At 33.4% G+C, this 18,252-nt stretch overlaps 1 protein-coding gene and 2 long non-coding RNA genes across 4 annotated transcripts in view; 2 read left to right on the top strand and 1 right to left on the bottom strand.

Moving 5' to 3' along the window:
• LOC143232130 (uncharacterized) overlaps positions 1-7,341 on the top strand; it is a 45,693-nt gene extending 38,352 nt beyond the window's left edge. The window contains exon 3 of one of the 2 annotated variants that reach the window (XR_013017388.1): positions 7,221-7,341. This is a non-coding gene — a long non-coding RNA (uncharacterized LOC143232130). Of the gene's footprint in view, positions 1-5,707; positions 6,076-7,220 lie in introns of those variants that run through there. The other variant, XR_013017387.1, reaches the window with a different exon arrangement.
• On the bottom strand, positions 2,216-12,947 carry LOC143232131 (uncharacterized). Its single transcript, XR_013017389.1, has 3 exons — positions 12,604-12,947; positions 7,195-7,376; positions 2,216-3,575 (listed from the first exon to the last, which is right to left on the bottom strand). It is a non-coding gene; the product is annotated as an uncharacterized LOC143232131 (long non-coding RNA).
• Positions 11,168-18,252, top strand: part of LOC143232127 (uncharacterized) — a 28,290-nt gene continuing 21,205 nt past the window's right edge. The window contains exon 1 of the mRNA XM_076467214.1: positions 11,168-11,304. Within this exon, the coding sequence (XP_076323329.1) occupies positions 11,208-11,304 (97 nt within the window). The 5' untranslated portion in view covers positions 11,168-11,207. The remainder of the gene's footprint in view (positions 11,305-18,252) is intronic.

Raw genomic sequence — 18,252 nt, 5'->3', positions numbered from 1 at the left:
CAAGGCCATTACGTCTATAGAAAATAAAATGGAGCCGACGCGTACTGTTTGTGTATCTTTTCTAATCGGTCTTTAGTATTAGTTAAGTGTGATGGAACATACCTTAGATACGGTTTAAACAGTTGATTAAGTAACCAGGACGTGATTCCTGTCCCAGAATCATACGTTGACACTATGGGTCTGCAAAGTAAATTTTGTTTATGGTTTATAGGGGCTCCATATAGTTCAGGTATACGGCAATGGGAGGGTTTTAATTCTGTTAGTACTTTTCCGGTCAAACTCTTTGTTCTTTTAGACACTTAAGTATTTTTTAGGCTTCTAATTCAACCATCTTTGTTGGATTTTTGTTTAATGTACTGTAGATTGAAATCTCTTGAAAGTGTTCTTCTATTTTACATTAATAACTGTTTTTGGTTAAAACTACAAAATCTTTTCCTTTGTCTGATTCCTTTATGAATAGCTTGTTGTTCTTTCGAAGCTCTTTTTTAAAACTGATTTTTCTGCTAGTGAGATGTTATTCTTTTCTTGATGATTTTCATATACATAGGATACTTTTAATCTAGTACTGTAGGAAGGAGATTGTTTTTTCTGTGGCATTAGTTATTAGCATTATAAAATTTTGAGTGAAATATTACTTGTAGTAGCATTTGTATACGTGTAATAAGGAATAAATTTTTGTGATTGGACGTTTTGATTTGTTTATACCATTGTAATCTTTATTTCTATGAGAGTGAAAGTACATGTAAATTCCTCGAGTCTGCAGCCTCTGTGCTCACTTAGCTACATACACGACTGTCTTTCAAAAATTTTAATTAAATTCTTTTGTAGCTCGTGAAAAGACGAACTCAAACAGATGCTCTTCTCTAACTCACCTGTTATATAAAGAATAAACAACCCAATGCTTGATGACGTGCAGAATGACTGTACAACTATAGAACAAGTTCTAGCACACTTATTTCACAACAGAACTTCAATTGCATGAATTTGTACAGGATGTTACATTCATATCACATGATGTATTCTCCATACAAAGTGCTTATTAAACACATTTTTCATGCAGACTTTTAAAGAGGTCACAGTCTCACCATTCATATCAATAATGCCACACACCCCCGACTTCTACATGATTATGGGTTTGTCTAAAGCCGTGGATTTATCACCACAACTTAGCAGGTATTCTTGTACAGAAGGAAACAATAATTACAGAATGTTGGACAATTCCTTGGATCATGTTACATCCTGCAATATCAGACGATTCCTTGGATGATGTTATGTGCTTAAATGTCGGAAGATTCGTTTGGTGAAGTTACGTGCCATAATATAGAACACTGTTGTCAAGATAGACAAAATAATCGAAAATTATGATGTCTACATTGAATAGTTGCTACTGGTGCTCACTTTCCATTTTTAGTAATAATGAAAAGCATTGCTTATGATTCTTGATGAATATACACAAAATACTTCGCTCGTATGTCACTCAGCTCATTTTGCAAGCTGATCCAAGTACCGATGCTAATGGTAAAATCATTTACCTTTCATGAAGGTAGATTTAAAAAAGGGATACATGTGTAACGTACTATCTTACATTTCGGGTCGGGCTAGGCCTAATGGTCAGCCTGCCAAATTACAGATCAGGATTGAGCAGCGTTATGCCACTGCTTCATCTATAAAGTAATGGGACAGTTAATGATTCTATTTAGTTAAAAGTTCCTGGTAACACATCGATTGTTTAAAATAAGACATTACTTTACCTGAACTTCGTGTTTTTCATGAACTGTTCAAGTTTAAAACATTAAACTCTTATGCTTTCATGATAATTTTCTGTGTTTTTCTATATTAAACATATATTTTATTTGGTCTAATCTGACAAGTTTGAATTATTGGCTTTTAGTTTACGAATTAAGTTGTAGTATTTGAAGTTCCACATTTACTTCGGCAAATACTTTTAATGCTCTTGAGATACTGTGTGTATTTTCTTGTACTAAAGCAACATCGGGCTATCTGCTGTGCCCACTGAGAGAAATTGAACCCTTGATTTTAGTATTGTAAATACAAAAATTTACCACTGTTCTAGTAGGGATACCAGTAGGAGGTCGTCTTAGTGATTTCATAGTAATATTAGATAATAAAGAAGGTTTCACAAGATACAGGCTCTTAAAATAGCATCCGATGTTCGCAATTGTAACTAGATTCCAACCTATATAGAATTTGTCAGATAGAAAGTTCACAAGGTTAGCGAGATGCGTTTATCTCACGAAAAGGAACAAAGCATATCACCTGTAATGGCGCCAAAAACACATCAAGTGATTCGATGTAAAACGGAACAGTATAATTTTTCCATCTATACTAAACATGTTAGAGATTATATTCAACGATCTCTGTACTAACTCATGCTGGTGTGATTGGTCTTGATTTCGTTCAAGATAATGATTAATAATTCCTATCTCCATCGTGTGAAACTGGTTGACTCATTCTCAAAAGTAGGAGAAATTGGCCGAATGAAGTGATCTTCATGCTCAGTAGACTTTATTTCTGTAGAATATGTATAGTATGAGCTTAGAAAGAGCATCGTGCTCCGTTAATGAGCTTCAGACATAAAAACGATGACTATTTTTCCATGTTGAAGTGAAATTTCATGCACTGTAAGCATATGAAACCACATTATCAAACGTTTCGAGGCCCGGCATGGCCTAGTGCGTAAGGCGTGCGACTCGTAATCCGAGGGTAGCGGGTTCGCGCCCGCGTCGCGCTAAACATGCTCGCCCTCCTAGCCGTGGGGGCGTTATAATGTGACGGTCAATCCCACTATTCGTTGGTAAAAGAGTAGCCCAAGAGTTGGCGGTGGGTGGTGATGACTAGCTGCCTTCCCTCTAGTCTTACACTGCTAAGTTAGGGACGGCTAGCACAGATAGCCCTCGAGTAGCTTCATGCAAAATTCCAAAACAAACAAACGTTTCGAATACTAGTGAAAGCTAAAAAATCAGTCATGAGATTAGGTTAAACGAAACATTACTAATATTTCATGGCATTGCTAATTGGTTGACTCCTTTATTTTTCCTTTTTAAACGTTTGCCTGGGTCACATAAACGATTTTTATTTCATGGATTATTGTCTGCTATAAGACGCCACACCTTGTTAACCACGGCTGGGTATAGTTTGTTGAATATATCATTTCTGAATGTTATGCTCTTTTGTTTTCCAGTGTTATTGAGTATAAGAGATGTCCTTGCCTTGGCAAACTTAAGTCCCCAAACTATGTATTACATGTATATGTGATCTGTGTATTATGTGTATATGAATATTTTGTGACGTAAAAAAGCCCGTTGCATGCCTTTATCAAAAGTGATAAGTTTTCAATGGTATTCTGAATGTGAGTAGGCACGCTGTATTGTCCAAGTAACACGATGACGGCAGTGAATCCTGGTTAACATCAGTTTGTAGTGACCATTCTTGTAAGATAACCTTCTTTGATGAATCTCGTATTTATTGTTCTTCTGGCTACCATGGAATGAACATGTTCGTGTCATTCCGATCATATGCTGTTGCAAGACCTCTTTCAATCTTCACGTGTTAACCTGAAAAGAAAAAAAAAAACAGGCGATAATCGCGGACAGTAGTTTTTATCGACATCTACCAATAGAAGTTCCATGAACAATGTTTCTTGTAGTCCGATAACGTTTCAGGATTCTGGATACAGTGCACTTGGATACCATACTGTTCTAGCAATGTCCATTTGCTTTATAACATTTCTGGACAATCGAACAATTTGACACTCTAAAACTTCTGGAACGTGACGATGCATGACTCTACAACAATTGTCTGAACACATCATCAATCTGTTTCAAAAACAAAGTTATTCAAAAAAGCACTCCATTTTATACAAATTAAGTATGTATGTGTGTTTTCATGAACGAATGCTCAAAATAACTTATACAGACAGAGTAGAATGGCTCGCCATGGCTAGGTGGATTAAGGCGTTCGACTCGTAATTTGAGGGTCGCATTTTTGAATCCCTGTCGCACCAAACATGCTCGCCCTTTCAGACATGGTGGTGTTATAATGTGAGGGTCAATCCCACTATTCGGTGGTAAAAGAGTAGCCCAAGAGTTGGCAGTGTGTAGTGATGACTAGCTGCCTTCCCTCCAGTCTTACACTACTAAATTAGATACAGCTAGCGCAGATAGCCCTCATGTAGCTTTACGCGAAAAAACAAACAAAAAACAAACAGATCAGAATAACAAGTTGTATGTGTTTATCCGATCATACGCTATCTTCTCTGTTTTTACTCAATGACGACTACAAGAATGTATACAGTAACATCATTATTGAAGAGTATGCAAATATTTTGCTCAATATTGTATATTTTTCTGTTTTAAATAATGTTCGGGTTTTTTTAAATATCAATATTTTAAATCAGTGGTTGTGAAAATGAGCTCAATTATAAGCAACGTTATAGCACAATCATATAAGCCTTTTGTCATTCCCTTTGTGTAAAATCCATTAAGCCAAGTTATTCGAAAACAAATAATATAAGGTACTTAACTGTTAATATAATGAAAAGAAGAATGGTGTTCGTTACACTGCATGGCTAAATACTTCTGTATTACACTATAAGGTTTCTAATATTATTTTTTCATCTAGAAACCTTTTATGTGAAACCAGTTTCACGATTACAACTACTTATTTTTTGTCTTTGCTTAAAATGTGTGGTTCCAAAGATTGCGTCTCAGTGGTGAGTTATTGTGGCTAACGATTTTACTGCTAAATATTTTTTCACTCAATTGGATATTATTCTAAAGTAACAAAAATTTGGGATTACAAAGATATTTTGTACACACAGAACAAGATCTTATATTCCAAAGATATAGTTTGCTATATTTAACCCGTTATGGTTTTAAACTACCTCAACGATTTAACAACAAAATATATATAAAAAATCATTCAGTTTCTAGGTCATATTTCGTAACAATCCTCGATTGAAGAAACTTAATCTCTTATACACAAACTTGGTAGTCGTAAAATGTTTACGTTCGAATAAATGTTTTCGTCACTGCCCAAAATGCAACGCTTTTGGATGCTATCACCAAAGACGATTTTCGTTAAGATTTTAAGGCTACGACTAAAAAACGGCAAGATAACTGTAAATTTATAATTTATTTTTAACTTTACAAAATAATAAAACTTATAATATTTGCTCTCGCACTTATATAAAGTTTATTTTTATAATGCTTATTTTGGTTTCTCCAAATTTTGAAAACATTGTTTTGTGAGCAAACATCGCAAGTTGGGATCTTTTGATCTTTTGCCATTGAGGGATGTGAGTAGTTATTTTTGTAGAGGTTTAAATTCACACTAGATATGGCCACAGTTTAAGCAGAGACATCCTGTTTCTTCCAACTAATTGCATCCAACATTCTTTCAATTCTCTTTTAGTGTCTTTATACGTTTTAATGTACATAAAATGCAAGCACGTAATATACTTCCTGGTGCTAAAAATATCTGCAAGTAGTGTTTCAAAAAGCACGCAATTTTGAATCTATTATCGACAAAACTATATTACTCTCGTACATAATAATAATAATAATTAAATATATTAATTAACATATATTATGTAAGCATAATTACGTTTGTTAATACATTCTTAAACTAAAACATCAAACACACACTGAACAACCTATTTGATATATATAGTTTTTTTGTTTTTTAGAATTTCGAGCAAAGCTACACGATGGCTATCTGCTCCAGCTGTCCCTAATTTAGGAGTGTAAGAATAGAACGAAGGCAGCTAATCATCACCACCCACCACCAACTCTTAGGCTACTCTTTTACCAAAAAATAGTGGGATTGACTGTCACATTATCACGCTTCCACGGCTGATAGGGTGAGCATGTTTGGTGTGACGGGGATTCGAACCCATGGCCCTCGGATTACGAGTTGAATGCCTTAACCACCTGGCCATGCCAGGTTTTGAATTTATAAAGCAGCTTATTAATTCCACATTTGTTTAAATACGTAGATAATCTGTTATATATAAAAGTTAAAATAATATAAAATGTTTATTTAATAAAAATATCTTGTCACTATGGATTAAAACTTCTCTGTTGTCCAGGTACTCGTTTGTTTGTTTTCCTATTCCGATTAAAAATCTATGTGTGCATAGTGTCAAAAGGACACAAAGATGTAAATCATATCTAGTGGCTATTATACTTTTTTTAGCATTTCTTGGTTTGTTTTGAATTTCGCGGAAAACTACTCGAGGACTATCTGCGCTAGCTGTCCCTAATTTAGCAGTGTAAGACTAGAGGGAAGGCAGCTAGTCATCGCCACCTACCGCCAACTCTTGGGCGACTCTTGTACCAACAAATAGGGGGATTGACCGTCACATTATAACGTCGCTCACAATAACCAAACGCACATCGAGCGAATGCTCTACCAACTGAGCTAAAAGGTTAGTTAACTCTCTCTCATTTTCTAGTAAGGAGCTCGAACTACCACACCATTTTGTCTTTGTAAAAAGTTGTCTTCAAATCATATCTCGGGGGACGGACAATAAATAGTTGGGTGCTAGTATTTTATCAGTAATCCCACTTGTATGTCTTCCGCAATATGGTTTAACCTGGAATCTCTTGAAAGCTAAAGAAGTAGTTTACTAGGTAAGCTAATTACTACCAATTCCATATTAGGCACTTTCTTAGAATTCAGATATAACAGATTCACCGTGAAGTGGCCTACGTACGGCTAGACTATGACGAGGATGACCACCTGATGGTAGTTTCATTGATCCAGGTGTCTTAGGTGTATACAGTAATACGTACTGTATGCACGAGCATCAACATAATCATCGAGTTTTGTTCGTAATATTTAATGTAAAATAAGGTAACTCATTTCTCCCCCTGTTACTGTTAATTTCAACTAGTTTGAGATCGACTAGTATTTTTTCAAAACCAAGAATTTTTGTTCCCAAATGACTGACCCAGTTATCAATCATATAGGAGAAGATGTATTGTGACTGTAATTTGAACTCGAGTTCTACGGATTGCGAGTCGAGCGCCCTAAACACTAGCCCATGCCAGATTCAAGTAAAACAATGGAATTCATAAAAGGGATATTAATTCCTTGTGAAATTTCTGGTATCTTACACATAATTATTCAAATGGTAAACTTTTTTCATATATATTATGGAGGCTTACTCACCACATTTATTGTATCCTTGGGTAAAGCATTTTAGCACTACTGTTCCAGTCTACCCAGTTATATAATGGGCAGCTGGAGACAACTTTGTGATAGACTGGCATCCCACCCGGCGAGATTTGCTTCATCATTTTTAACCATTTGTGTCACAGAAAACTGGAGTTAAGCGAGGACCTCATGTACTTCTAGAGGTATGAACAAAGTTAGCACAATTAGTTAATTTAACATAAAATATTTCGCGACAGAAAAGTTCATTCATATTCTGAAAGAGGCTCTATTCCAGAGAAATCGTATAAAGATTTAATTGTAAGTTTATTTTCTATAGCGCAGTGTGTTTGTACTTAATATATATATATATAAATATATTCTACATTTTTTATCTTTTATTTTAATGGGTTCGGATTGCTCAGTGCTGTTTATAAGTACTGGCTTACATGTAACAGATATGTCAAACAACAACATGGAAGGCATGACTGCTCAATTATTTTGGTGGTCGAATTTAAACTGGAACTTTAAACTTCTTATTTCAATACTAGCTGTTATTTTACTAAACCATTCTATATTTTGGTACACTACTAACTCACTTTTCACGAAAATAGACTGTATCTGAGAAACGTAGGCCTATTCCCAATAAGTATTTTCTTGTATACATTTTTTAGGTATATTTATTTAATGTTTAGAAAATGTCTCAAATTTATTTAAAATAATTTGTTAAAGGCGCAGAGTTAATGCTGATAAATACAAATTATTCTCAAAAACATTTAATTCAACGCATTGTTTTAGCAGTTATCAATTTAGTTTTTGATTTTCATGCATTGTTGTAGTATTGTTTTATTTATCTTATGATTTTCAGGAACTCTGCACATGTACAGCTTGTTATTCCAACTTATTACAGTTTGAAAAATGAATTATCATGACACTTACTTTGAAAGAAATTGTAAGATTACGAACTTACAAAGTTAAAATCTAGTATTCGATTCCTCGTGGTAAATAGAGTACAAAGAGGGTATTGTGCAGTTCTGCTCTAAAACAAACAAAGTTTTGAGAACTCAGTTCTGGAATGTGTTTTAATCACGAAAGCATAATCAGTTCATGATTCCTATCCATATAGTTGATTAAGTCTGTTGTACAACATTTATATGCTTCGAAGACAGAGCTCCCCTCACCCATCCCGTGGCAAGGCGGTAAGTCTATAAATTAGGTTTCGATACTCGTGGTAGGCAGAACCAAGTTAGCCCATTTTATAGCTTTGTGCTTAACTTTAAAACGTTTTAAAGATAAAAATATATATACCCTTCAGTATATTCCAAGGAACCGTTAAAACACGGCCAGTGGCTTCTTTGGAGCAGATATAGTTTTATATTCATAAGTCATCTTTTTGGAAATATTTTATCATATATTATGTAACATTTTTGCATATTTATGAAGAATATAATAATAATAATAATAGCTACTCTCAGGAACAACAGTATCTACAAGTCGTCCTTCGTAATTTTGAATTTGCATGCAACGTGATAATAGGTTATATTCTTCTGACGTAAACTTTTTATATGGTTAGATGTTGAAAGGTTGGGTGCACAACACATGTAGTTAATTCATAAAAGAACTGTTACAAGTATTTTTCACTACATTACAACTTTAGATATTTATAAATATCATCACATTATTTTCATTTATACAAACACTGTAATCCAATTTTAGTTCAATATAAAAATTAATGTTTTCTTTACTGGATATTGTTGGTTCAGGAGTGTTACTTTGAATAATTAATGATAAAGTTAGTTCACATATAAGTTATCTAATCTTTGCAAATCAGTTTCCTACCCCAAATAATCGATTTTCTGGCTCAATAGAGGTAGGTTTGTCTTGAATAAATGTTTATTAAGATTTCAATAGTTATCGTGCAACGACTGACATGTTTATTTTTAAGTTATGATTTGGTTATATGTTTTCTAATGTTGAGGCGATATTGATATACGAGTAAGTTCATCAAGGATAGAGACACCAGTGAATTCACCCGATCATCAAACTAGGAAAAACTTCCAGTGACAGTAAGGGGTAAGAGTCTATTCCTTATGCAGACCAGGAGTCCCAGAAGAGAAAAACACTGAAAACAAACTTCGCAAATGACAGTTTAGTGTACTGTTTTTATTTATGAGTTATAAAAGTTTAAGGAACTTTACAAATTAGGAAGGGGGATCTGTTGTAAGATTTATCTTAATGTTTCAATTTAATTATTGCAAGCATGGTTGGTAACATGATTATGATAAAGTTTTTAAGTATAGACCTAGAATGTTTAGAATATTTATGAATGTTACTGATCCAGAGACTTTGCGAAAAAGCTAGAAAAAAGAATCGTAAATACGAGAAGCAATGAAGTGTTGAGTTCAGTCCAGTTTCCTTGGTGATTTACAGTTCAGTAAAAACCTCAATGGGAGATTAACGAACTATTCCGATCATTGTTAGTTATCTTACATATTCAGTCGCTCGAACGACTCGACGTTAAATTGTAAAAGTAAGTTTATTTGTACGCTGATATGTACTTTTAGTATCATTAGCGAACTTAGGCCAACAACTTATGTCAAAATTAACGTCGCTAACAAAAACGTTTTAAACCAAATACATTAATTCATTATCACTACGCATTATTTTTTACCAAGTAATGTGAAAGAATCCACTAAATGATAAAAGTGATAGAACACGTTACACAAATACGTAATATCAGTTTTATTTAAAGTTGGTCTGATAGATATTTTTAGCTTGTAGGTAAAAACATTCGTTTCTTCACAAAATGTATTACTATGCTTTATCACATTTATTTATGTCGTTTTATAATCTCATTAAATAATACACTACTTTTGAAAGTTGTTAAGGTTGTCTATGAAGTCATTTTACAAAAACTGGTAAAGGCACTATTTTGTGTTAATACCAGTCATTTATTTGATACTTATATTTACTATTTGTTTACTGTAAACACTGAGAACTATTTTTGTTTCAAGGGCAAGGTCAGTAAACCGATTCGTTCCAAAGTTATACACAGATATCACTGCTCTGTTGTCGGAAGTATACATATCACGTCAGTTATATTAATTCTTGGAGAACGTATAACGTTCTGATAGCTGTGACCAAAATCCAGCAAATGCTCAATTCTTAAATATCGATTCAGTGGAGAATGAATAACAACTTGGGATAAAAACTATTGATGATTAAGAAACTAAAATCTCAACTAAACCATATTTTAAATGCTATGAAACTTTAGATTAAGGTGCAAACTAGTTAAACCTAGTTTAAACCAGTTCATCTAACACTAAGGTGGTCTTTTGATGTTTCTGTTTGCTGAAAGGTTTCTATAGCTTTTCAAAAGTCGAAAATGAAATAAAATGCCCTTTTTTCTGGTTGTTAATGTTGTTGCTGAAGTTTCCATTAGTATAGATAGCACTTTAAAACCATCTCGGTCTCTCACATGATGATATTTAAGACATCTAAAACCGGTAACTGAAAGCAAAAATGCTGTTTGCTATCTACACCCACTTCTGTAGGCAAGATTATACAAGCATTTAGAGCAGTAGCGTGCATTTGGCTGGGTTTTAAACGGAAACCTTGAGTTTCTTTGATGGTGCATGAAGGTGCCCTTCACACGTGCAGTTTCTTAAGTTCATGTTTACTAATTATTTTTTTTTTATTCTTAAACTTCCATCAAGTCTTCTGTAACAGTAGTCTTCTGATAAAAGAGCCAAAACATTTTAATGAACATAGCTTAAACAGTTCAAGTTTACACAGAATATTCATCGAATAAAATAAGGAAGAAATCTACTGTTGGTCAAACAAGTACAAAATTAAAAGAAATATGTATTAAATATTTTTTTGTATTCCTAGTGGATACGTTCCTATAGCGTTCAGTGTGATATAAGAATTCGGTGTAGAGTTTTTTTTATATTTTAAATATCGATAAAATACTGTTTCAACGACCTTATTTCCGATTAACATAGTAAATAATTTACCATGTATGAGGACTTATGCAACCGAAATATGACAAAGAAATAAATAGGATTTTACACTCTGAAGAGTTTTATTTATGCAACACCTATCAACTGGTTCCCCGTTGGTACAGCGGTAAGTTTGTTTGTTTGTTTGTTTGTTTTTAATTTTGCACAAAGCTATTCGAGGGCTATCTGTGCTAGCCGTCCATAATTCAGCAGTGTAAGACTAGAGGGAAGGCAGCTAGTTATCACCACCCACCGCCAACTCTTGGGCTACTCTTTTATCAATGTGTAGTGGGATTGACCGTCACATTATAACGCCCCCACGGCTGAAAGGGCGAGCATGTTTGGCGGTACGTCTGTGGATTTACAACGTTAAAATCAGAGGTTCAATTCACTTCAATGAACTCAGCAGTTAACATGATATGGCTTTGCTACAAAAAACATGCTTTTCCTGTTAACTGATATTATTTATACAACACTTATTAACTGACATTATGAAAAGAAAACCATTACCATGAAACCGTATTTTTGGTAACGTCAACTCTCATTAGTTCATGTTCAAAATGAACAGCCGAGAACATATCTCTGCGAAGCTTGAAAAAAAACGTAACGGTGTGTATACGTAGTAAAACTACGGTAATCAATGCTATATTTTGTATATTTAGATATGACAAATCTGCTTTCGCTCTTTTCGCGTATAGTAATAACCTATTTTATTACAAACAGTTCTTTATTATGGATCAAACACTGTTTATACGATAATTTTTCTAAGGATAACCTTTTCCTTTATATTCGGAGGTTGTTACGTGGACACTAAAGACTGCTGCCTTTTTCATTGATTACATTCTCAGCATTGCGATCCAATATTTCCAAAGACGGTTTTGTTTTATTTACTTCGTGGAGTTTACACACAATCTTTTTTTTTCTTTCTCAAGGTCAAGATATTTTAATTGGAGTATTCCATGGATGAACGTTCAGTTTCAAAACAGCTTTTTCAAACCGCATTTAATTTAAGTCAAGTTTAAACTCACGAATCAAATTTTAATTGTTTCAGTGAGCCGAACCTCGGCGAAAGTCTTGTCAAAACTTTTAACCATCTCATATGTAATAACCCAATCTGTAATATGTATTCTTTGATATTCCAAACAATTCGACAAATTATTGGCAGTTATAATGAAACCCATTTTCAGTGTTGAGACAGACCACATTGCTTCCCAGGTAATAAATAAAAAGAAAGAAAAATCGGTGAACAAAGAAACTACATAGAATGTTTTTCATTCCATTTATATTTTTATTTAATTACTTTCTTTGCTTACGGGCACATTAAATCTCTGATGTGTATAATTGTTAAAGTTTTCTACTAACGCAGCTAATATGCTGTTTAAAATGTGACATATTAAATCTATACTCATTTCTAATGATTAATTACCTTCATATTGGTCAGGGGGTTATGGTACTTGACTTGCTATCTGAGGGTCGCGGGTTTGAATCCCCGTCTCGCTTAACATACGCGCCCCATCAGTCACGAAGGCATCATAAAGTTGCGATCAATCCAACTATTTCTTGATAAAAGTAACCCAATAGTTGGCGGATGGTGATTATGACTGCTAAAGTTGGGACGGCTAGTAAAAATAGCCCTTGTGTAGCTTTGCACGAAATTCATCCTAAGCCTGAATAATAAAGCATCCTTCACAAGCCATAACGTCTTTTTTCTTCATATTCGAAGCAAAATAGAACATTATAAGTGGTTTAAGTAAGAAGGTTCACAAGAAACAGGCTTCTGTTGTGTAATGTAAAAACTCCTAAATAAGCGCTTTTATGACGTGATACAAACCTACTACTTAACAACGTAACAGCCATAAATTATAATGTGATTTTCTGCGTTGATCGTAGTCCAGAGGCTAGCTTACTGGGTTATGATATGTGAGTAAAAAAAAGAAAAAGCATATAGTACACTTTGAAGGCATATCAAATAACAATATGTCAGCATATGGCGATGTGGGCTGTTGATTATAGTTAGATCTCGTGCCTTTACTTTATCAGTTCGAAATTCAAAATTAGGAACACCTAGAGTTAGTCTGCAAGTAGCTTTCCCCGAATATCCGAACTCAAAATCATAATATTTTTCAAAAATTAATTTTACTGTCAACGATTGGTGATTTCGAACGTTTCCAAACACACATACGTATATATGAGCCACATGTGATTACTAGGTTACTGATTGGGCATGTCTCTCACTACAAGCTTGTCGTTTTTAATTTGATCACCAGTTGTGGGGGCGTAACCTTGTATTTTACTTGATTTTTCAGTGCCGTTTGTTAGTGAAGTCACTCTATCTTACGTATCGTTAATTCACTTTCACTCAGTTTGCTGTAAACTGGGTGAAAATAGGAACTGATGTTTCAGATCATAAACTTTACATAAAAGTTCCGCAATAACAACTAATCATTAAAAATGTCCACATTCCAAGCTTACTATAAATAAAATGCCCTGCAAGAAAATCACTAATAGAAGTCGAAGCAAACGTAATTAAGTTTTTTAATAAACTATAGAAAATTTTAAATGACATTATCAACATGTAGAACATGTTGTTCATGAGTAATAAATCATACTTATTGAAATACAGTGCTGTACAAAAGTGTTAGTACAATAGAATATTTTATCATTATTTCTATTGCATGCGATTAATTCTTTCATACCATGACAGATTTCAACACTATGGTAATTCTTCACTGATCCCTGTTGACAACTGAATGAACTATTGTGAGAATACTTATCATTCGTTGGAATTACCAGACACTTGTACAAAGGGCTTGTCATAAGGGTTCTGCTTGAATGAACAAACTGATCAAGTTTAGGTTCTGAGTAACTGTCATGGTACCTACAGCAGTGCACTAACTACATAGAAAAAACAACAACAACTAGCAAATAAACCTTGATGAAAACAGTATTTAACAATACATATTGAGGTTTTTATCACGCCACTTCCAATAAAGCGCAGAGAATTGTCAGTAGAGCAAATAGTTCACATAAAAGCTTTACGTTATACTGGTTGGACTCTCTGACAAATTGCTACAGACTCGAAATGCTCTCCAAATACTTTCACGTACACCCTAGATCGTGAAACCGAGACAGGTAAATTTGAAAATAGGAACGGAAGTGGCAGAACACATAAAATCAATGATACTAATGTTAAGTATCTTTGTTTATACAACCTTCGAAACAGAAAGAAGACTGACACTGATCTCAAGCATGAAATAAAAGACCATGTAACAAATGACAGAGAAGTTTCTAGAGCTACAGTATCTTTAAGACTCAACTAGAATTGAATATTTGGTGTTAGAAAACATTTACTTCGATCTCAAATACTGCCAAGAGACTGAAATTTGTTTAAAAAACACAAAATATGGACTGTTGATGATTGGAAAAGGGTGTTATGGACGAATGAATCCAAATTTCAAATATTTGTCTTGAAGCGTAGGTTGTATGTCAGACGGAAGAAAGATGAAAGATACTTACCTCAGTGCATAGCACCTACTTTAAATAACGGGGGAGGCAGTGTAATGGTTTAGGGGTGTTTTTCTGCTGAGGTAACAGCAGATATTTTCAAAATAAATGTAATAATGGACCAGCGTAATTACTATCATACACTGATCCGTCATGATATACCGAATGTTTTACGTATTATTGGTAAAGAATTCTACTACCAAGAAGATAATGACTCCAAGCACTCATCCAATCTATGTAGAAATTACTTAACTAAGAAAGTAACCGATGGAATTATTCAAATGATGTAATGGCCCCCACGGAGCCCCGATCTCACCCCATTAAGTAGACAACGGTATTTGATAGATCAAAAATTTAACAAATTTATGGGAGTGTATTAGGGACATTTGAAGTAAAAGACCAAAGGACACTTTGATTAAACATGTTACAACAATTCCTGAAAGACTGTCTGTAATTATTAAAGTAAGAGGAAGACACAAAATATTAACTGTTTGCTGAACTCAAGTACATTCATTGAATTTCTGCTGTTCTAAATGTGAAGATTAATAAAACTTGATGGTTCTCTTGTGATTTACCTTCCATCGTTCTTTGAAAGTAGCCTGAAATCTAACTTTTGGCTTTGTCCTAAAATTTTTGCACAGTACTAATGTATTTCTATATCTATTGTTAAGAGAACTAAAAATAAAATTATCTTCATATAATCAGTACGACGACACTATGATAATCACAATACTTTTAACTTTAACTGTAAACATTAGCGTTAGTGTTTTAATCTACAGGTAACAGAAACATCATTACTATAAATTTTTAAGTGCGAATAAGACGGCAATGTTGCTTTCAAAGAATAATTATGTTAATTAGTTATCACTAGATGGCGATAGCACATAAACTTTTCCATATTTCCCTTTGCTTTCTTTTTCGTCTGAAAGCATAAATACTAGTAGCATATATCGAAGAAGGTCGAAACGTTGTTCGCTCCTCTACGTAAAAATTTTCTCAACCCAAACGACCCGTTTTTACTTATATATTTTTCTCTACAAGTGGGTTTTCTCGACATCACTGATTATTAACATCAACTGTTTTTAGCGCCATCTTGAATATAATGATGACAACAACTAAAGAAAGTATTTAAAAAATGTTAAAAAAATGAAGCCTTTATTGTGGTGTTAACACATGATTTTTTCACTGTATTAACAGTGCAATAAATTAAGCAATATTGACATTAACAGTAAAATATGACATGTACTTATATAATTAAATAATTAAAAATAAATAAATATAAAAATACATTTTGCAAATACAAGAAACCTCCGATTGTGGAAACTATACATAAGTTTGAGAATTTTCGTTGAATATCTTCCTATCATTCATAAACCTTGAACAAAAATTTTTAAAGCAGTATGAAGAACCAATAACAAAAAATGGCAGAGATATAATCTAATGTAGGAAATTATTGTTTAAATGTACTTTTTATTCATTTTTTTCTACAGTACACGATAGTAATGTTTCATTGAATTCTAAAAAACCACGGTACAGCAGCATGAATTTTTTAAGTGTCTGTGGATTAATAGTGTGATATTCTAAGATGAAAGTTAAACTGATAATTAAACATAGGAACATAAAAGTAATGGTTATTAAATATGGTTTCTTAATACGAATACATCAGAGACTCGACTAAAAATTTATTTGACTTTGAAATAAAAAAAGAAGAATTCTGTATTGGTGTAATTGAAGAATAGTGAGCGACAAAAGCAATTCTAGTCAAGTACAAGATTTGCTTGGAATTACACTGAGTGTCTACCAGGACCTTCTAGAATGCATTTCTGAAGACTAAACTGATTGTTTAGAAAACAGAAAATGTATATTTCTATATATTCTCAATGCGCCAAGCATTTTAAAAAAATAGTTAATGGCTTAGGTAATGTATTGGCTCCATATAGAAGTGTTTGTAGTGACAGCTTAAGACTGAATTTAATAATATTCACAGTGGTGTACGTAGAATTTGTGAAAAAATGTCTAAATAAACATCAGTAAATATACATTTGTTTTTATATTTACAGTCATAATATGCATTACCACAGTTCCATCTTCCAATATTTTATAGGTGTTCTCAGATTGACTACACTTTTAAATTATATCTCACTTTTAAAATTTTAATGCAATGGAATAATAAAGTCTTGACAACCAATAGAAGCCATGAGTTTTACAGGAAACAACAGACATTTTAAACTATTGTACATTAAATGTAAAACAATCTTTTAAAAATTAATTCTATAAACAGGAATAATACGTAAAACATTTGATAATAATGTGTATGATCAGAGACATTTAACAATTTCTTATTAGTGAAACAAAAAACATGTGAATGTTCCAATAAAAGTACATTTGTACATTTTGTTATACATAACCATCAGACAAACCGTCATTATTTTAGGGTTAACCACACTATCCTATCTGTCATGAATGGCATGTCTCAAGCAGACTGCATTACAAAATCTACATCATCCCAGTTGATAGTTTTAAAAGCTATTTAAAATGGTGACACCTTTTGACATGTCAAACACTGCAAATGAATGATGCTCAAGTGACCTACAGAGCCAACATATAATTCCATTTTGCAGTTTGTAACACGAGGATTGTTACTTCCTTTTGAATAACACGACTTTCAACTGTGCAACATTGTAGTCTATGAATGTAAAACTATCATAACAACAGAATAGTTTCAAGCCCAATAACAATTCAATTTGGACGCTACAGCTGATCTTCCAAACGGCTGAACTATTATACGATTAGCCTTTCTTTCTCTGATTCATTGTGAATCACCAGAATGGTACTTGTGGTATCTTATTATTGGTCAGATCAAGAATTAATTGTACAGCGTTTTCAATTATCTCTGACCCACGAATATCCTCAGCCTATGATTCGTAGTCCAAATAGCTCAGAAAAAGCTCATCTTTAACATGTGGATATGTTAAATACACTTTTGTATCATTCGTGATCGCTGCAGCTTATAGTGTGAAAGGTTGATCTGTCTAAGGTCATAATAATGACCGAATTCTTCATATTATGCCAGTGCTTATCAAAGCCATACTTAGTTTTAAGACCTTACATTTTCACTCCTTTACTGTTTTGTCATAGCATCTCTTTTGACAAGTAGCTGCGTTACTGATATGTTGTTATGCAAGTTTATATGCATCAGTATAATAAACCTGAACCACATCGTCTATATATGAGGACGCTTCTCAAATCCATATGGATGAACAATACATTATACCAACAGAGTTGTACTTCACACTTAAATGTCAGTAACATCAAAGAATGATCAGTTGATTGTCCTTTGTTGCCGTGTATTCTATCAAGATGTTTGGATATCAGGTATTAATTTCAGCGAGCTCACTTAAGATTCAAGAACACTGCAAACATATACATGGTTGTATCTATAACCCATTCATCCAAACTATCTCAGTGGAGAGCTAGTTATAAATACAACTCAGCAAACAGGTGGTTGTTAATTATCTCCTTAATTTGTATTATTTTCCTCAAATGTTCCAAATTGTGCGAACTGTTCTCT

This window comes from Tachypleus tridentatus, chromosome 11 (genome assembly GCF_004210375.1).
Source record: "Tachypleus tridentatus isolate NWPU-2018 chromosome 11, ASM421037v1, whole genome shotgun sequence".
NCBI lineage: Eukaryota > Metazoa > Arthropoda > Merostomata > Xiphosura > Limulidae > Tachypleus > Tachypleus tridentatus.
Note: the sequence above shows the minus strand (reverse complement) of the source record. Positions and strands in the feature narration are given on the sequence as shown.